Source organism: Phoxinus phoxinus (assembly GCF_949152265.1).
Source record: "Phoxinus phoxinus genome assembly, chromosome: 15".
Classification (NCBI taxonomy): Eukaryota; Metazoa; Chordata; class Actinopteri; order Cypriniformes; family Leuciscidae; genus Phoxinus; species Phoxinus phoxinus.
In genome coordinates this window covers 11,081,325-11,103,736 of record NC_136890.1, presented here as the reverse complement: position 1 = coordinate 11,103,736, position 22,412 = coordinate 11,081,325, and the positions used below count along the sequence as shown (strand labels likewise).

Below are 22,412 nucleotides of genomic sequence, written 5' to 3'. Positions count from 1 at the left end.
CAACACGAGAGAAAACAGCACCCGTCAAGCGGTTTCATGTGGGTCTTTAAAACCCTTGAGGAGTTACACACTGACAGGATTTAGGAACCTTCATGAACTTCACAAAGGATTTATAAAGAATAATGTTTGATCAGTGTCTTTAAATCACTTTCAATCCAAGCCAAAGTGTGCTGAATAATTTCTCCTAGCACATGGTTTAGTAAGACCTTATGTAAGAACATGATGATAGGTCTTCAAACATGCAGATGTTTAGACGAGAAAGCTATGACACATTGACTGAAAGTTAAATTCTGAACAAAGCGACAAAATGACAGCCCATAAACTAAACCAGTCAGCTCGGGAATTAATCACAGTGGACACAAACTTAAAGCAAATTTAAAAGCAAAACAGTTTATGAAAATCAGAAAAACAAAAAAGAACTAGTCATACTGCTCCATTAAGCATTGCAAATGATATAATCAAATTAAAAATAATGGTACAATAGTCTATTGATTTATTGATTATTGACTTGTGAGTATAAAAAAAAGTTTATTTCAAAATATTTAGATACACATTATACTAAAATATAAATTGGTTTCATTTTCATGGTAGCAGTGAATTGTCTGATTACTGGAACTCTATTCAGGATTGAGTCATTTCATTAAAAGTTGATTTATTTAAAGTTGAAATAACTCTAATTGGTGGCTTCCGCACAATAATATCTCATCCTTAACAACCTCAGAGCTCAAGTTCGATCTGTCTTGAAATGTTTTTAAATTGTTGTTAAAAAATCTGTTTATAAAGTGATTGTTCACCCAAAAATTCTGTCATAATTTCTTAACCCTCAAGTTGTTCCAAACCTGTATGAGTTTCTATCTTCCGCTGAACACAAAAGAAGATATTTTGAAGAATGCCAGAAAATCAAACAGTTGATGGGTCCCTTTTATTTCCATAGTATGTAGAAAAAAAGAAAAAAAAGACAACTGTTTTCCATCAACCAACATTCTTCAAAATATCTTCTTTTGTGTTCAGCAGAAGAAAGAAATACATAAATGTTTGAAACAACTTGAGGGTGAATAAATGATAAAATCATTTTCATTTTGGGGTGAACTATCCCTTCAAGGAAAATAAATGGGATATTTGATTTTTGGAATTAGTTTTGCTCTATGTGCACATCTAGATTTTTGAACAAGTTAGACTTAATGTCATTGGCGAGTAAAAGTAAAACTGTACTTAAACACATGGCTTTAATCAAATTGCTAGAATGACAGTCTGACCTCACTGATACAAAAATACAATAATAATTTAAAAGTATTTGTCAAATATTCCTCATATTAAGCCACCGAATTAATAATATTGAAAACAAAAGAATGATAAAATAATGATTGGTCTCCTTCACATTTTTTGGGACTAAAATGCCAGATTTTGGCAATATGTTCAGAGCAGAGTTTTAATATGAGTCTTCATGGTCTTAATCAGAATAATTTATTCTGACAATTTATATAGTTCCTTAATTTCTATATAGGCTGGTTTCCCGAAAACGTAGTGCATTTGGCACATTAATATAGGGAGGGATATGGTGAGATGTGTTGCTTTGTAGATTTAGGTGCAAATAGCGGAAGCCATTTTGGTGCCGCATGTCTTTTCCTGTCCCTGCACAGAGGTTGTTTCTCGTTTATTTTTACGGTTTCCTTTCTCTCTCTATTTTTTTTTAAACACTGTTTTTCCCGTATCGCCGGAGTCCTGAGTGGGGGGGGGGGGGGGGGGGCACAACTGACCCCATGTAATGGCCACACAATGGGGTCCTTATAACGCTGCCTTGAAATTTACATCGACCCACTCCTACCCAAACAGGAAATCTGGATCTGCCTGCTTCTTATTTTCCCAACTCATTTCCTGCTTTTCCTCTCCTTCCTCGGATTATTGGAATAGTTTTCCTCTATCCAGTCCATCCTGAGTCAAAGGCAACAGCATTTAACTTTCTGTTGCATTTGTGTTGAAATGATTGCGGCTTATCACCCAAACCCACACAACAAATATCATTGTAGTCTGAGAATATGTAAAATGTCTGTCATCATTTTAATATTAAGATAAATTGAACCAACATCCATACCTAGTTCAAAACTGGCCCTTTAGACTGAAATATTTATCATATTTCAAGAGCTTGAAATAAATACACATGTAATGAGAAGTCCAGACCGTTTCCTGACCAGGATTTTCACTAAACTTATAAAGACAAAGTGCACTTTTGAAGAGCTGCATTTCTGTGGTTTATGTTGATTATATATTTGTTCAATGGCAGAAGGAAGGTACTACGCCAAGATAAACGTTGGGACTAGAATTGTGGAAAATTGCTCGGCCCTGTGCTTGGAGCATGTACACTACCAGAAATAAATTAGGCACATGGATTTAAAAAAAAGACCATTTATGCTTTTAGAATACTGCTTCAGTTGGACTCAGTTTTACTTCATATCATTTTCAAACAATCTGTTTATTTCCTCTATTAGCCACAGACTAACAAGAACAAGTGTATATATCTACTCATTTAGCAGATGCTTTTATCCAACGCATCTTACAAATGAGGAATACAAGCAAAATAAGAAAATAAAAATAAGTGATGGTAGAAAGATAAAACCAACAAAATAAGGCAAAGAATTGCCAGACACAGATACAAAAGGAACATGAGAAGAGGAAAAGTCATCAATATATGGTCCAGTCAATGCTAGTCAACAGTTGCCTATAAATGACTACAAAATAAACAACTCGCCCACTGAGACATCATCACTTTCAGTCACATCCAAAATTCAATAAAATAAACTTTTTAAAGCAATTCAAATAGTTAAAACAAATGCAATGACACTTTATTTTGAGTTTAAATAAAAAGTAGTGTACTTAAGTGTGTTAAGAAACGCATGTAATTGTGCTCTCTGCCCTTGAGTGGCCTTTTATTTCAGAAAAATTATATCTGCAAGTAGTTTTTTTTAAAGGTGCAGTAAATGATTTCTGAGAAACTTGAAATCAACTTAAACAAATACACACCCCTCCCTTCACTGCTCTGCCCCAAAAATGCACAAACACGCAATACAAGAAAGCTTTATTATACTGTAGCTGAAGCGAAGCAAAATAATGCTTTGTGAAAAATAAAGTAAAGATGACTAAAGAACGATATACGGAAAAACAATAAATTAACATTCAGAACACATGTTTCAGTTTGTGCAAGAGTTGGTTGTTATATAGCTAACATTACAACAACAGCATATCTTAGTTCTGTGAAACAGCAAAACCAATGTTACTCATAGAGCAAAAACAACGCAACATCTGCGTCCATTTTCAGGCCTTCTTTGGTATCTCCAGAGCAGGAAAACGTTTCCAATATGAACACGGGTCCTAAAGCTCGATCATAACCCTTCCTTTTACAGTGATATTCCGCTGACCTTTTCTCTTTTGCTATGTCTCTCAGACATCTCTAACAGTCTATCTTCAACAATCTCCCTCTTGCTCACCCTCTCTCTCCTCCCCCATCATGCGTGGACACGCCCCTTACTGCCCACTTTCAACAGCGTTCTCAGAAATCGCTTACTGCACCTTAAATATACATAAGATTTGAATTAGGCCTACTACAAGGGCACATTCAAGTCAATTACGCATACCTTTTTCCCATAAGCTTGGTAGAAACAACCTATTATAAGATAATTTCAAAACATGCGTATATATATGCAAAAAAACAACCCGATATCACTGCAATTTGTACGTATCTTATGAGGTGGCCAATTCGTACTAATTCATATGACCTCAGATTTTTGCTAATTCGTACATTTTACAATTTGCTAAATTCGTATGAATTCGTACGAATGACCTACCCCTAAACCTACCCATCACTAAGGTTTAGACAAATCATAGCCATCTCGTACTCACTTGTACATATTGGTCGTGAGATAGCGTTGGCAAAAACATAAGTGTTTCGAGAGAGTGGGGAGACTGACTCTATTACATAATTTGCAGTGCTTCATGGGAGAAAGCGGACACTGAATGAGTTATCTTTCAGCACATTTTGCTCACCTCTGATTGGTGCTTTTATTTGCAGAATCATTGGTAATTCAGATTTTTACCTGTTTTTTGTTTGTTTGTTTTTTTGGCTGTTAAGCACAATTATTGAAAAAGAAAAGTTAAAGTAATGCACAATGATGGCTTCACCATAACCCTGGATTTCCTCCAATTGCGGAACGGCTACGGATCGGCTCCACTGCGAGTCGAAACGATGCGGAACAGCTGCGGCCATCACTGACACATTCACATATGATCGCGCGATATAACCTGTCCCGCACAATCTGCCCTGTGCTTAATTGCTGTGGAACGGCTGCGGCTTCAGGCAAAAATAGAAGCTCTGCGTATCTGCTCCGGAGGGCTGCGGATCGCCGGAACTGGGACGGAGTCGGAACGCAACCGTTCCCCAGTCAGTGAAAATACACACATTGACTTTAATGGAAACCTATTGACTACGCCGCCGTTCCGGAGCGGATCCGCAGCCGTTCCGCAGTTGGTGGAAATTGGGGGTAAGCATGTGCCACAATTAACTATCTCATAGCTCACAGTGGGTCTATCTTTGAAGGTTTACAAGTTATCATTAAAAATCCCCTATGGGGAAAATTAATGGGTTTTTACTTCCAGATCCTGACTGTTGAACTCAATTATAGAATTTTTGCTGAATTTTCCATAAGTCCAATTATCAATATATTGGAAAAGATGTAGTTATCAATCGAAAATTCTGCATGTTGGGCCGGCACTCAATATTTTAAGATTATAGCACTGAAGCGCTGTCTAGGCCAGTGTGAGTACAAAGAAACAGCTGTGTGACAGCAACAGAGCACAATATGAGTGAATGGATGCAGGACAATGACCAGCTATGTGTGAACACTGCTGCATGTGGGAGGACTTTGAGATCGAGTCAGTCTGGGTTTTAGGAGGGCAAAATGAAAAGGATTTCTTGTAGACGTGAAAGAAGGAAACAGTGCAAATGCAAAAAGAAAAAAAAGTTGTTAATTCAGCTCAGCTGTGCATTTCACAGACACGGTGAAAATGCCCTCCCCAAAACGACTCTCGTCTGCTCTTTCACCGACTTCTCGGTACAAACGTACGCTCTGTCACTCCGTCCTGCTTTTGCATTTCGTGTAAAGCCCAGACGCTATCGGGGTCCCACTAGCAACATAAACACACCCACACTAGCACACATATACACACTCACAAACACACCCCTTGCCTTGAGTTTATCTAATAGTCACATCTGGAGTCTATCAACCCCAGCGGTCGGCCCCCCTTCTTCTTCCTCACACACTCCTCTGTTCCTGCTCTGTCCCGCACTTTTAACACTTTCTTCACCGTGTCGCTACTGGATATAAAGCCTGAGATAACTGAATATTCAGTCCCTGCTGTTAGGCGTGTTCATTGGCTCAACATCTCAACAAGAACTTGAAATGAACTCTGGAAGAAGAACTTGGACTGTTGTTGTGCTGTGGAGGAGTAAACAGTGAGGCCTAGTTAATCAAGTCCAGTCAAATCAAGGCTAGTGAAACTTCTGTCAAATTTCAGTTATGATATTACAACTGAAATTGTGGGTTTTTTTTCTTCACTTTTACGAAACATTCTTCTTTTTACAATTCAATCAATTACTGGTGGATAAAATCAAGTCTGCCCAACTGTCCTTTTTTTCCTCACTGAGTATCTTTTTAACTCAAAAATACCTTTAGCATACTTTTAAACATACTTAAAACAAATATATACTTTAAAGAATATACTTAAGTGTGAACTGAATGTAAAGTCACTTAATTGCATGTTAACTGCAATTAAACGGTTTAAATTTATATTTAATACAATTAGTTGAAGATAAAATAGTTTTTTGACACACTTATTTAGGATTAAGTACATCTTTACATGTAATAATATAATTACTTCTGTTGTCTTTGAAATAAGTTAAAGTAAATAATACAGTTTGCCAGCTGCAGATAGTGCTGGCAAACATTTATGGTAATGTAATTTCTATTAAATATTGTATTTCATTTAGTTAAATATATTACATTATGAATCCACATCTGTCTTTCTCTAGCTTTGTTTATTAGGGGAAAGATGGTTAAATTCACTGCCACTGCCACTACCCTTCAGATTTAATGAGAAGTTTAGCAGTGACCAGCACACATACACATACTGCACTCCCACTCTGGATAATGCCATATCCTTACCTACATTGGAAACAATGTTAATCTTAATTCCAAACACAGCATAATGAACCTGTGTTAAATGAGGGAGTTGGGGCACAATTTTCATTTTGATCATGTTCAGACACTCTCAATAAAAGAGTATGTTTTCTTAACTTTTGGTGGCAGGTACTAATGGAAAGAAATCTATTCTCATTAAGGTTACAGTAACTTTCTATAGACAACATTTTAAAGGAATAGTTCACAGCATCATATTGTTTGTATCCATACAATGGAAGTCCATCCATCCACCATCCATCCATCCATCCATCCATCCATCCATCCATCCATCCATCCATCCATCCATCTTCTTCATGTCAAGTCGGGGATTTGGCTTTTATTGTCATTTCAGTAATATACTGTACAGTGCAGTTCACACTGAAATTAAACAACGTTCCCCCGGGACCAAGGTGTTACATGAAACGACATTAACACGATATGACGCAAAAACGAACTATGGACACTAAGGGCCTTATCTTGCACCCAGCGCAATTGATTTTGTACACCGACGCATGTATCATTCCTATTTTGCACCCGCGCACAGCGGACTTTTCCCTCCACAGACGCACGTCTGTAAATTAGGGACTGAACTTGCGCTCCCGGGGGCGGTTTAGCGAAAAGATGAGACGTGTTCCGGCACAAACGCTCCCTGGTGCTATTTTGGAGTTTAAAAAAACAATTCCGCCACTGACCAGGAAAAACCCAGTCTAAAGACTAGGCGTTGCGTGATAGTCATATAAGGGCGCATGCTTGTCCATTATGTAGCGCGCATACACTTTGATTCTCTAATCTAAACAGGCGCAGCAGTTTTCATTTTTGCAAATCATACATTATTACAAGGAAAAATATTAACACACGAGGGAAATCATTGCTGTGTCCATGAAGATGTGAAAAAATACATAAATCTAGCTTACACATTTACCCAAATTATTATACGCCTGTTTAACCGAAGCTTGTTCGGTGGGTTTCTCCCATCCCCATACATTGTCACTTCTCTCTGTCTTTTACATCCTGATGAGAACGTCGGTCTCCTCGGCTGTGATCCGCTCCTGGCGTGCGCTGGCAAATCCGCCGTTATAAAAGGAATCCACCATGGAACAAGCGCGCCTCCTCTTAAAGGGAATGTGAGAGGACGCTCTGATTGGTTAATTTCACGTTACGCCCAAACCACACCTATGAATAATGAAGCTACTTCAGACCAACCCCTTTTAGATTTGCGTCGGGCGCAAGAGTCATTTATCCCGCCGGTATAATAGCAACAGCGCCCGGGATCCGCCCACAAAGTTACTTGCGTTTCACGTTTAATACTTGCGTTTCAGATCGTTAAAATAGGGCCCTCAGTGCGTGTGTGCAAACAACATTTAATGCAAACAACACAAGATATTACGAACAGTGACAGTGCAACGCCGACAAGTACAGTAATTTTAGACAGTAGATAAGTATTTTTGTGTAAATTAACTGTCATTTTAATAATAAATACATTCAAACTATAAAACTTGTTGTTTTTGAGCAAAGTTGTTTGTGCAAACGTTTCACTGTGGGTGGTCATTAAGTGTGTGTGAGTCCAGGCCTTTTCTATTGAGGTGTCGAATGGCTTGTGGGAAGAAACTGTTACACGGTTCGGATGCTTCAGTGGCTTTTTCCAGATGTCAGGAGGGTGAAGAGTAAATGTCTATGACGGACAGAAGAAAGACCCCAATGATCTTCTCTGCTGTCTTCACTATCCGTTGTAAGGTCTTGCGATCCAAGACGGTGCAATTTCCAAACCAGATAGTGATGCAGCTGCTCAGGATGCTCTAGATATGGGGGTGGGAGATGGGCCTTTTCAGCTTTGTCTGAAAGTAGCTGCTTTCTTAGTTAAGGAGCTGGTGTTGAGGGACAGGTGAAGTTCTCCACAAGGTGGACACAAAGGAATGTGTTGTTCTTGACTATCATTGATGTACAGTGGAGAGTGGTCAACAACCATCTCTTTTGCTTTGTCTACATTCAGAAATAGGTTGTTTGCTTTACACCAGTCCTTTAGCCTCTGTACTTCCTATGCTGACTCATCGTTCTTGCTGATGAGACCCACCATGGTCGTGTCATCTGTGAACTTAATGATGTGGCTGGTGCTGTACTTTGCTGCACAGTTGTGAGTCAGCAGGGTAAACCGCAGGGGACTGAGCACACAACCCTGGGGGGCCCCAGTGCTCAGTGGGGTGGTGCTGTTCCCGATCCGGACTAACTGAGGTCTCCCAATCAAAAAGTCCAAGATCCAGAGGATGATGCTGAGTTGAAGTCTTTGAACACATTTTGAATGTAGGTGTCCTTATTGTCCAGGTGAATGAGGGCCAGGTGGAGTATGGTGGAGATGGCATCATCAATGGACGATATGCAATATTATGATAGTGCCACAGGACGGTAGTCATTGAGGCAGGACACGGAAGACTTCTTTGGCACGGGTATAATAGTGGTAGCCTTGAAGCACGTTGGACCAACGACCCTGCTCAGAGAGATGTTGAAGATGTCGAACAACTGGATGGACGGGAGTGTTTTTAGCCTAGCAGAGGCTCCTGCCCGCTTGCCACGCTTTCGCTTTCTCGCACAATGCTTTCGATGTCCCCTTCCCCGGCCAACAGCAATCAGACGACGCAGAGGACTGGAGGCCTGGTCCCCGTAGCAAGTCATCCTATTTGTTGATTTCGGGATGATTTCTATATCTCAGTAGTGTCTGGCAATGGTACACACGATCATCTGTTGCTTCTATGTCCATATTCCACGTAAATCGGGCTACAAAACAAAGATAAGCAGTGTTTTGGATCCGGAGTGGCCACTGTGAATTACTGCCGCACTGCCATCTTCCACCCATTTATTATATCCATCCATCCTTCCATCCATCATATATATCCATCCATTTATCATATACAGTATATCCATCTATCTCTCTAGCCTTTCACATTGTGACAGGGTCAAAGTCTATCTATATCTTTATCTCATTCTCTATATGAAACCACACTTTGCTTCTACTTTTTGTCATCCTGTTCACTCTATCAGCCTGTAAATCTTCATTCTCTCTCTCTCATTATTCTCATTAGCTCTGCTCAAATCAGTGCTGGACAAGCCGCTGTGATCTTTTCACACACTCGTTAGGGTCGCCGCTCGTTAGCAGGGGCCGGCCTCATTACAGGATGTGTGTGTGTATGTGGCTGTGTGCCGTTTTAAGGGACGGCGCTGGGTGGAAAATTTAATTTAGTAGATCAAGGGTAAAAAACGTGGGTTTGGCTGGGTTCAGGTGAAAATGGCTCTTTTCATATAACGTGCTTGTGAGTATGTGAATGAAAGCCAAGGCAACACAAAGACACACTTACACACAGGCACGCTAACATGTGGCCTTCACGACATCCTACAGCAGCCCGCTGTGTTCTATAAGGGTATAAAACAAACATGGCTAAACATCGCTCTCATTGGGTGGTTTGGCGAGCTATGAAGGACTTCTTTTCTTTGAGGAGGTCTGCTTTAATGAAAGGGAGGACTGTGTGAGGAGCTACCAGAGAACCAACACCGGCCTCTCCTTCTGCCCTCTGGCATTACTGTAATACTACCACACTGCGGTCCTTATAGAGGCATATAATGAAGAAAATTCATTTCACAATATCTAAGAATGTGATAACTTCAGAGAGAACATGTCAATCCTATCACACCTGAGAAATGTGTGATTGAAGGTCAATTAGGCATATTTTGATAAAGGAGATTCAACAACAATAAATCTGTCATTATATGTATTAATTTCCCTCAAGTCCACTTATAAGGTGCGGCACGGATATGTAAACATGGTCGGTCTTGTGCTAGCATGTCATAACTGTGACATGTTCCACATGACCCGTTTTTTCAGTTTACTTTATGGTCATGGTTAGACTTGGGAGGAGCTTTGCAATGTGATTGTTAAATAACACTGTATGTATTCTTTTATATCTTATATTACATTTCTGCATTTCAGAAGAGCTGATATATTCTTAGTAAAAGTATAAATTAGAAAATCCAGCTTTTAATGTTGTTTATATGTGGTGTTTTTAATATGCTTTAAGAAAAACCATGTGAAAAATCATAAGTCAACACCATTGCTGAGTATTTTCTCCTGCAGTGAACAAACGTCACAAACTACCATGCAACCAATCACGTCAACGTGTGATCGTCAGTGAGTGGATCTCTGAGTGAGTGGAGGTGGGGCTAATTTGCATATTCATAGAACCGCGTATACTAAATGAGGCAAGGGTGTAGAGTTACATTTAAGCTATTTTAAGGCATGAAGACATTTTTTCAAGGAAAAAAACATTTAAATATGTCATTTTGGTGATCAAAGGTGAGTTTTAAGGGATAAGATTATTGACGACAGGGGGACTTTAAGTTAAAGTGACAGACATAATATAATAAATAATTCACTCATGGCAACAGTGACAACAACAACATAAAAATACACAAAAACATTTACAAAAGATGTCCATTTCATATAAATGCTATTCTTTTAAACTTTCTGTTTAAACTATCCTGATGAAAATGTATCATAGTTTCAAAAGGAAAATAAACTTAAGCAGTTAGAAGTATGCATTTTCACTGTATAGAAAGTGATAATAATGCTTGTGTTGCACATTTTTACCAATAACAAATGTGCAACTTAATTTATTAAAGATACAAAACAACTAAAGACAAAACATTAAAGATAAAAAATAAAAATAAAAATTGGGGGGAAAATTGGAAGTTGCCTTCAAAATCCAATTGGATTAAAAAAATCTGCCGGACGCAAAATGGATATAATTTAATGGAAACCCTTCTGATAATTAGCAATTTCCCATATATATGTAATCTAAAACCATTTAAATCATGACAACTCATGTATTAATGTATTTTGTCTTGGTCTACTACACTGCTGTGAGCATGTAGTATATGTTGTTGCTGCATAAATAGACATACATAAATAGGCATACATAAATCCCGTAGCAGATCTAGGCAGGTGGAGCTGGGGGAGGTGGAGGGTTTTAGAGGAACCCTTCAGAGGGACTTAGCCTACAGCAAACACTGAACCAGACTATCTCATTGGCTGCAGGACCAACAAATGCCAATAAACTTGTACCATGCCATCGTAATGATGTGATTGCTTGACGGTTGCATGCAAAGGACCTATCAGCCTGTGCCCTCGAGTTTCATGACTGAACTATTTGAACGAAATTAACAAAATACATTGTGCTTCCCTTTTGTTTTACCCCAATATAAGTTATTAAAACAGCTGATTCAGGACTTTATAAACTTGAGTGGACCATGTATTGTGCAAATTCTGTCCATGAGTACACCAATGTTTTAACAAAGTCTTAAGAGTATATATAGTATACAAAGAGAAAGAAAAAGACAGAGAGGTAGAGATGGCTGTTTGGAGAATATTTAGAGGCTTGAAGCAATGCCAGAACAGTTTGAGAGAAATTTCCATAATAGGATGCATAGCACACAACACATGGGTTGAGGAGAACACAGCCAGACAAAAAGACAAAGTGCTGCAGTTTTTTTTTTTTCGTGTCATATTGATAACATATGTGTCATGATAAAGAATGCTTTGACATCACTTCAGTGAAATACAGCTTTGCTGATAAACAGACCCTTCGAATTGAGAGAGAGGAAAACGTGAAAAGTTGCAGTGAATGTGTCAGTAGTCAGACCTGTCATTGATATTTAATATAACAACACTCCAAAACATGCTGTCCTGGGATGACTGGTCTACAGACCGCACAGATAAGAGAAGCTCCTGGCAGCATGTTACACTACACACACACAGTACAAGCTGGAAACAATGAACAGAGATATACGTGCGCACACACACCAAGCCGTTGTATTAAAACAAGAATAAACTGCGTAACAATGGGATGAGAACAGATCACGCAGACCTGTCACTCCGCAGGAGGTTGATGCCCAGAGGAGGAACACTATTTTTGTTTTACGAAGTATACAATCAACTGTAATCATGTTCTCATGAGAAAACTAAACTGAATGATCAGTGTTTTAACATTTCCCTTGTGAAAAAGAAGTATACTTTAGCATCATTTTAAAAAGACTTATTATGTGCGTGCCAGGGTTGGGGTATAAAGGAATACATGTAATGCCGTTACGTAATCAGGATAATTAATAATAAATAATACATTTGGTAACTGTAATCCGTTAAAGCTACATCATTTTTTTTTTAAAGTAATCTGATTACAGTTACATTTTGTAAAAAATGGGAATACTATCAGGATTAGAATAGTTTCACTTCAAACTAAATCAATTAGTATTTTGACATAATAATGCTATATTAAAAGTAGTGATGTGCGGATCACGGTTATATCCATGGATAATTTGCGGGTTGGGCAGGCCAAGTTATTAAAAAATAACATCCAATTAATGTCATGAAACTCTCATTTCACGGTAAAACGCAACGAACGTGTCACTCTTTTACTTTTATTTACGACAACAACGTATATCTCTTCAGGGAAAACCAATCATGGCCACCTAATGGTCATTATATAAAACACCACGGAAATTAATATCTTAATATCTTTCTAAAAATATACACAAACTTAACAGAAATTATTCTGATAATAAGGTTTACCAACATGTTTGACATTCAATCACATCTCAAATTCTGTTGCCAGTCATGACGTGAGACACCTCTGGTGCACGTTTTTACTTTTACTTTTTACTTGACTTTATTTACATATGTGACCTTGAAGGAATCCAAAAGTAATCAGATTACATTACTTTCACATTGTGGTGCTTGTATTACGTTACTGAATACTTTAAGTAATTTGTAACTGTAATGGAGTAAATTTTTAAACTAACCCTCCCAACTCTGCTAGAATGTAATATTTTCAGACACTTAATTGCCAGATAATTGCAAATAAATGACAATTAATTTGATTACATTTGAATTAAATGCAATTAGCTGCAATTTAAAGTACTTTTTTGGCCAACCTAAGTAAGTACATCTTTAAGTATGATTTTAAAAAAGTGACTTTGAAAGTGTACTGACAAATGTACTAACACACATTTATGGTAAACTAAATATACTTTAATATAACTTCTATTGAAACTTGTTTGTCATGTATTTGTAATTACACATTTGTAATAATAAAGATGTAATTCAGTTCATTCAAAACTCTAGACTTAGAAGTATAATTGAGTACTTTACATGTGCTTTAGTAACAAATAAGTGTATAAGTGTAACATAATAATTTGAAATGCACTTTAAATTAAACCTTTTAATTTAACATTACAAAGTGTCTTAAGTGTGTTAAGAAACAGTCATGAACGTGTACTCTCTTTAAATATACTTAAGTGGCCTTTTATTTCTTTAGTATTATCTTATTATCTCTAAATTTTTTTCTTGAAAATATACTTTTAAGATTTTATGAACACTACTAGTGCATATTCAATTCTATAAAATGCTCGTCTTTTTCATAAGTGATTGTATGATATGATATAGTAGCCTATATTTATTTTAGTTATCTTTTGTTACGTGGTTCTCATGCTGCATTTTTTAATCAACTCTAATAGTCAGAACTTTCTGCCAAGAAATCAGATTTGAAACCAGTTCAGTTTTCTCATTCAGAAATCAGGATGTAGATGTATTCACACAAACATGGGAAAACGTATAGATCAGTCAAAGCTCTTGCGTTACATGATGATAATGTCTGTTTGCTGAGACTGGACACAGGTGTGTAAAACCCAGTTACTGAACTATTCTGTTCATAATCATACATCTGCAGAACAAATGCTAGTACTGCATACCATCATTTATACGCAGCAATTTGGTTGCTAGGAGACATCTTTGTTGACGATCAAGCACCTGCAAAGCAAATGCTCGCATTGCAATTTGTTTCTTTATACAACATCCTAAGAATGCCTGGCAATGGGATGTCTTTATAAAGGGAAGCCTGTGATATCTAGGAAAGAATATCCCACATCTGACTTTGAATGGAAGACAGCATTAGAATTGTAGTAGCCAAGGATATATAATTGGGCTTCGTAAAAAAGAAGCCCCAAAGAGCTGTAAAGCTATATGGTTTTCTTAACTTACCATGCCATACTATTTTTGTGATGTTTTTATTGCAGACCAACTGCATAAGAAATGTGTTTCCAGTTTTGCTGATACAAATATTATAAGTGCATGGTATGCATATGCCTATTCCTTTCTCACTTTTAAATCTATAGTATGCCAAGTAGTTTTGGTAACACTTAATTTAACAGTGTCCTTGTTACATATGTTATATGTACTTAATGTAACAGTTAATTATTTATAATTACATGCAACTAACCATAAATCAAACCCTATTCTAACCCTATAATAAGTATGCTGTTAATAAATATTACTCAGTACTGAAATATATAATTATACTATAACAAGGACACCTTAAAATAAAGTGTAACCGTTTTATTCTTAAAAGTATCCTTAAATTCCTACTTCAAACTCAAAATAAGTGAATCATCTTAATTTATCATTTAAAATTGTTCTTAAAAACCTAGTTCATCCTGACTTTGAGCCTTTTCAAACTCTTTTTATTGCTTTTTCCAAAGAACATAGCGGTGTGCATTAAGTTACCTTGTTGCCTTAAAATTTTGAGTTCGTTGTAATTTAAAATTTGAGTTAATACAATGAAGAAGAATGGTTTAATAAACAGAAACTCAAAATAGTATGTTATCTTCACACATTAGTTATCGAACTTGATTTGACAAAAGATAAAAAGTTGTGATAACAAATCATGAAATATTTTTTTACAGTGAATACTATAGTATAAATATTTCCAAATAAATCAATTACTTTAATAATATAACTAAAATTGCCAGTGAGGAAATTGCATAACACTGATTACACTTAAAAATTATATGATGACAATAAGTTATGATTACATGGTTTTACATTGCTTTAATTCATCAAAATAAGTTAAGCAACTTTTTTATGCTATACAAGATTCGACTTGTGTTTTAAGTCGGTTTAATGTGATTTAAGTTGAAATGACTTCAATATCCAAGTTGATTTGACTTGAAAATGTAAGGCAGCAATTTAGTTTACAGTGTACTGTAATGGTTAAGGTTAATACAATCTTAATCCTCAGAAAAACTGTTAAGCCATGTCGCGGTGATTCATAAAATGACAATTGGCTTCGTGACAAAATCAATAGTTTTATCTTGTATAGTGTCATAGTGAACTGACAGAAAGGCATGTTTCAGTTGTTTTGGTCCTCCGCGTCGGGCTCCGTCACATTTGTGGAGTTTGACCAAAAGGAGCACAGAAGCTCTTCTGTACACAGCTTCCAAACATGACATTGAGACAATAGTACGCCGCTTTGGTAGCCATTATTTGTTTACGCTCTTTTTTCCAGAAGTCTTCTTCGATGACATCACGCACGTCGTTAAAGACGGCAAGCTATGATCAGGAAGCAACGTGTAATCTGACATGTTTCTTGTCTACGACATGACAAGAGTTTAGGAGTCATATACTGTATCTGCATATCTGACAGTAACTATAGTAAAAGACAAAAAATATTGTGTAGACTGAAAAAAGCATTGGGTTTAATAATCAACATCTAATGATAACATCTAATTATCTAACCAACGATGCAGCAAAAAATCCTGTTGTATTAGAGCTTTAATAAAACGGCATTATATAATGCATATCAGCATGGGAAACAAGGAAAGACTCCAACAAATGTGGCTCCAAAAATGCAGAATACAATTGGTTTCTTTGAAGATTTCCTATTTAAAGCGAAAGGAAATTATGTTTTACTAATAGAGGTATAACATCCGTCGTTTTACTAAAACACCCCTACCCCCCATCCTAACCCAGTTTAACTACAATCCCAGGTACGAGTGCCTGTTTGCGGGCACGGCTCCAGTTTCTCTGACCTTTGACCTCCGCAGCTCCCCGGGGGTCTTGTCTGCACTTGCAAAAACAAGCAAATCAGATCCTTTTACCCCAAACAAAACACCTTCATACAGAGAGAAGCCCTGTCTTACACACACATGGCTAATCACTGCACACGTGCACACATGAACACGAGCACACGCACGTGCACACACAAATGACCTCATGCACACACACACTCACAATATAAAACATGTTTTAGTCCACTGAAAGTAATATTATAGTATTATGTTGGGTTACACTTTATTTTAAGGTGTCTTTGTTACAGTGTAATTATATATTTAAATACTGAGTAATATTAAGCAACTACATTTACTTACTACAGGGTTAGGGTAGGATTAGGATTTGGTTGAGGTTTAGTTACATGTAAGTATGCATCATTTACTGTTATTACTATGGTAAGTACTGTACATGTAACATATGTAACAAGGACACTGTAAAATAAAGTGTTACCTTATGTTGTTTTAGCCATTGTTTAGCCATGTCACCATTTTTATATATGCATATATTTTATATATCACAGAATGCATTTTTTCATTCAACTGTGCTACTTTTCCATTGTTTTTCAATGACATGAGCTACAAGGACCACTTTACATGTTTGCGCTCACGTCTTTTTCAGCGTCTTACGCTTGACACAGCATTATAAAAACAATGTGCTCAAGTTAAACTTCTAAACAAAAAGTGTCTCTAGACCTTGCTCTTTTTTTATCATTCCACTGACCTGGTCTCTTGTTTTTAACAGCAAAAAATGCGTTCTGTGTGAACCGGCCCATAAAGAGCTAAAAGACCATTTTATTAGAAAATAATATAGCCTAGCTGTCAGTATCATGCAACAATACTTCAGGTCAGTCAGCAACAGAACATATTTCTTCCTCCTTCAATCCCTGGCAGCCTCCTCTCCTCCTCCTCTATTATCTCTCCAGACTGAGCAGTTTTTCACAGAGTGATATATGGAGGTGTAATGAGACTCTTTCCTCTAGATTTCTGTGATAATCACGCGCACCGACCCATCCTCCCTACTGTATCATCACACTCACAGATAGCTGCAAACAGGTCTCTGGCAGCGCTGACTTCAATATTCAGTATGAAAATTAAAGGAACATTCTGGTTCAAATTAAAGTAAAATGCTTTTATCACAATAATTTGGACTTGTTCTTCATTGAATTTAACTCTTTCCCCGCCATTGATGAAAATGTCCGTTATTTGTGAGACTACGCTTCCCTGCCATTGAGATTGACATTGTTTTGTTTGCAATGTTATACGTTAGGGGGCGCTATTACGCATCTTCTGAAAAAGTACTGAATCTCCTGATCAAAACAGACGGAAAATAAGAAGAAACAAGCGATAGCACATGTAAGCAGATCAATATGTAAAATAACGTGATCATCCTTAAAGAGCACATACATCAAAATTGGCTTTAAAAGCAGAGGGTCTGTTCTTTATTTTAATATATCGCATATTCAGGTACTATTCATACAACAAAATATTGTGGGGGCCAAGAAACTTTTTTTAAAAATTATCAAAAATGCTGGCGGTGACTGGCAACTTTTTTCAAAAACGCTGGCAGGGAAAGAGGAAACAAACCCAGACACTTCGGGGTCTCGGGTTCACACAGAACGTGTTTTTGCATTCCACAGCATTTTCACAAAGAAAAAAACTATAAAATAAAATAAATATTGGTGATGTTACATATTATTTGTTGACTCAATTAATTAACTGGTTACTCATTTTAAAGGGGTGGTAAAGTATGATTTCACTTTTCTAACTTCAGTTAGTGTGTAATGTTGCTGTTTGAACAAACAACATCTGCAAAGTTACAACGCTCAAAGTTCAAAGCAAAGGAATATATTCGCTTTTAAAGAAAATGACTACAACAAACAGCTGGTAGGGACTACACGACATTCCTCCGGGGTTAGTGACATCAGCAACCCTAAAATGTACATAAACCCCGCCCCCAGGAACACGCAGTCATTGTTGAGAAGAGGAAAAGTTGTTGTATAAGAGTACATTTGTGAGTCAGTTTAAACTTTAGCATCCATCTTTTCACATGCAATATAAAGTCACTCTGTGTGCATCTCACAACAGTTCCTATACGAGCAATTTATAGATTACCATGACAGAATATCCACATCAGCAACGTACATTCATCAACTAACCATTCAGAGACGTCCTGTTGCATTCTACATGTTGTCACTTCTTCTTGAGTCTCTCCATCTTTGTCTGACTCCGTTTTAACATTAAAGACAGAACAGTTTCTGTCATTTTAGTGTGTCTGCGTGAGGTAATCGCAGCTGCTAACACACATGAGCTGTCAAAACCCCGCCCTCTGCAGCAGCTCATTTGCATTTAAAGGGCCAGGCACAAAACGGTGCGTTTTTGCAAATCCTCAAAAAGTGACAACTTTAACATGCTAATATAAAAATATCCGTGGAGTATTTTGTGCTTAAACTTCACACACACACACTCTGGGAACATCAGAGATTTATTTTACATCTTGTGAAAATGGCATTTTACCACCCCTTTAATGTTTTAGTACTTGACTCTAAAATGACTCAAAAGACACCACTAAGCCCCGCAATGGTGATTAAGATGATTTACTTACAGCTTCTCGAGGGAGTACAAGCCGGTGAAGGAGCCATTTTTCAGGACACGGATACGATTGTTGCTCAGATTTCTGTGAAGAAATGCAAAAGCAGAGATGGAATGAGTCATTGTGATGACAGTCACTAATCACACATTCACAGACAGCGATGTAAAATAGAATCCATCCATGCATCCAATGAAAACAGGCCTCACTCACACACTGTCATACACACCCTTGCCAACACGCATGCAGAACCAAAACACACAAGCGCATGTCCAACACAAACACGCATATAACAGTAAACACCCTGACACAAACGTGCTTATATGGCTAGGCACCTCAGACAAATACGCTCGCCAACTCTCACACATATTCTTCATTTGCTGCCTTCAGACCCTGTGACTGCAGCTTTAGATTCTGGTATACACCTAAGAAAGAATGTAGAAGTACAGCGACTTGCCACTGCCAGTACATACACAGACACACTGCTGTGAGCATGTACTGTAAGAGCTACTGCTGCTGCACAGATAGCATATACTGTATGACATTTACCGTAGCAGATCTATACAGGTGGAGCTGGGGAAGGTGGAGGGTTTCAAAGGAACTCTGAACTCTGCCGCAAACTGCTAAAGCAAACACTGACCAATAGAGTGCGGATTGGGCCAAATTTTTCTGTCCGAGCCCGGCCCGCGTCCGACAGAGCAGTAACCATACCCGACCCGAGCCTGACAGGCATAAAGATATTTATGTCCGAGCCCGACCCGAGACCGACAGTTAAAATCCCATTTTTTTAATGACACATGTACGTTTGTTTGTGTGGAAAGCCGCTTTTATTAAGCAACTGTAGGAAGGCATTCGGAAATGTCAACAGGATGAGCGCATCAGCGCGCACGGAGCAACAAGCGCACTTAACACCGGCGCGCATGCACGCGTTTCGTTGTCACGGCTACATAAACAAATTTCCGCACACAGGAAGACAGATGTTATGGTAATATTTTACATGTATTTTAATCACAAAAACGAATGTTTGCATCAAGTGAAAGCATCAGGCACATTGGCTACCTAATAAGCTGTTTTAAATGTAAAATGTTCAATGCCTTATCGAGCTGATGTGACGAACATCATTTCTAAAACATATCTGTCCGAACCCAGCCCGGCCCGTCGGGCTCGGGTCGGGTATCCATCCTCTACTGACCAACTATTTAAATGTTGAACAGCTCATTGGCTGCAGATGCAACATAAACCAATCAGCTTGTGCCATGTAGTTAACTATGTAATTGTCACCAGTTTGCGTTTCATGACAGAACTTGGTATAGCCTATATTTTTTTTGTAAAGTGGATGGGTTATGTTTTAAACTTCAGACAAATACTCTCGACAACTCTCACACATATTCTTTGTTGCTTCAAACAGCATGACGTCAGCGTTAGATTCTGGTATATATACACAAATAAACAGTAAGACTGTAAAAGTAAGCTGTATTGCATTGTAACACTTACATTATATCAAACAGAAACAAACATGTAAGAAATAAGGGGAGATATCCTAAAAAACTATTTTTCTTGCTCTTCTTCTTTTCTTTTTTATTATTATTATTGATTTATAGGGGTCATGAATTGAGAAATAAAAACGTCCTTGATCTTTTGACATATAATACGCTTACTTCTACATCATTGCCTCTTTAGCCCCGCCCACTGATTCACACATGTCATGATGTAGTAAATACGGAAGAGATGCAAGTATACAGGATTACTGAAGCAACAAAATTATAGAGATGCATCTGTAGATGAGATGTTTTGCAGTGCCAAGTTGAGGAAGAACACACCCTTTACATTGCCATCTTTGTGATCCTAGCATTAAGAAAGCGTGGATGAACTTTATTTTTAATGAAGATTGCGTCTGTTCATTTGTTCGGTTCATTTTACTGCATTTTTTAATCAAGACACAGTTCGACGCAGGCTTTTCAGAGAGACTGAAAATAAAAGATGCAGCGCCAACTATATTGGATCCGACAGTAATGTATGTAACAACACAAAAGTGTAACAGTGTTTTTACCATGTGTCATTATTGCTTGTCTGACACAAATCATTTGATATGTACTGAGTATTTATACTGTAGCGCCGCAGTCAGACTGAATAGTTGTAATTCGCTTTTGTTTCGGCATTTATGGGCTTTTATCAGATCCTGAAGAAAACACATAGGGAACGCTGCTTTTGTTGTTCTGATCTAAGTTATTCAATGTTATCCTGAATTTCAGTGAGTGACATCCGTTTTATCAGCAGAAAGACATTACAACACGTTTAATTTTATTCAAAACTGAGTGTTTGAAAGAGAGGGTCAAAAACAGGATTTTAACAGTTTCCTAAATTAGGATGTTTCTTGATAACATAAGTGGACCTCAGAGAACACTATACAGTACAATTTTTACAAATGCAGTTCATGACCCCTTTAATGGTTTAATGCTTAGATGTTATGGCATATATTGTTGTAATGTAGATCTATTTATATTTTTGTTTATACTGTAGATTTATATTAATATTATTGTTCATTTGGGTGTAGAATTATGTTCCTGTTTATGTTTTTTTAACCTTTTGTTCTCATTTTGAACTCTAAATTGGCTGCGTACTTGGAAGTGTGGCCTTTGTCATTATTTTCAGCTGTAAATGCTCTCAATAAACTATTCAATTTGCTGATACTTTGCTTGTTTTGCAAGCCAGACCGACCGAATCATTGCAAAATACAAGCCAGACTACATTAGTTACCCATACATACTCTTTTATTAATAGAAACTTCAAAAGAACAGCACTTATTTGAAATGGATGTATTTTGTAACATTATAAATGTCTTTACTGTCACTTTTGATCAATTTCATGCTTCCTTGCTGAATACAAGTTTTATTTTAAGTTGTATTAAAACTGAATAAAAGTTTTAATTTAATTTATAAGTTTTAATTAATAAAAGATAAAATCGAACTGACCCCAAACCCTTAAATGGTACGTCAGATTGTGTTTTTAAGAGAGTTTATCTCATAGGTGCACAAAGAAAAAGTGCCCATAGTTGAAGAAACACTAATATGTACTCTGTATAAAGACAGTGTTTCACCAACAGAAAGAGAGCGTCTGGGAAAGGATGCTGCCCAAACACGATTCAATCGACCCGACAGCTATGAAGACAACGGCATCAACTTCAGCCATCAGACCGGGCTGTTTCCAATTAATCTTCACGGCTTAATGGAGGGATGGAAAGGGCGAGGAAATGAGGAAGAGGAGGGGGAGGAAGCTATAATCTTGATAATCACAGTGGATACATTTTTACATCAAAAGGAAGTCGAGGTCCACATCAAACGCGCGCCCGGCTCTTTTCCACGACAATTATCCCTTTTGCCATTGGCTAATGGGCCTGAGACCAGAGAGAGTCTTATCAGAAGGAAGAGAGGAAAGAGAAGAGGAGGAGAGAGAGAGACGTTTTGGATGCTGGTGTGGATAAAGCTCACGAGTAAAACCGGGTTGTATTAGGTTTGTGGCTGACATGGACAAACAAAAACAAACAAATGCAAGTAAACTGATCCCGCCGTTGTGTGTGTTACAGTAAATGTCAGATCTATTTCTGTCTGTCCTTAAATCATATACGGAAGCAATACATCATAAGAGGCCATACATCACAGTTATTTTCCCACAGT

The 22,412-nt window shown here is 37.5% G+C and overlaps 1 protein-coding gene across 1 annotated transcript in view; it reads right to left on the bottom strand.

Moving 5' to 3' along the window:
* The window catches only part of adgra2 (adhesion G protein-coupled receptor A2), an 81,897-nt gene that overhangs the window by 26,462 nt on the left and 33,023 nt on the right, over positions 1-22,412 (bottom strand). The window contains exon 2 of the mRNA XM_079637984.1: positions 18,754-18,825. Coding sequence (XP_079494110.1) covers positions 18,754-18,825 — 72 coding nt within the window. The remainder of the gene's footprint in view (positions 1-18,753; positions 18,826-22,412) is intronic.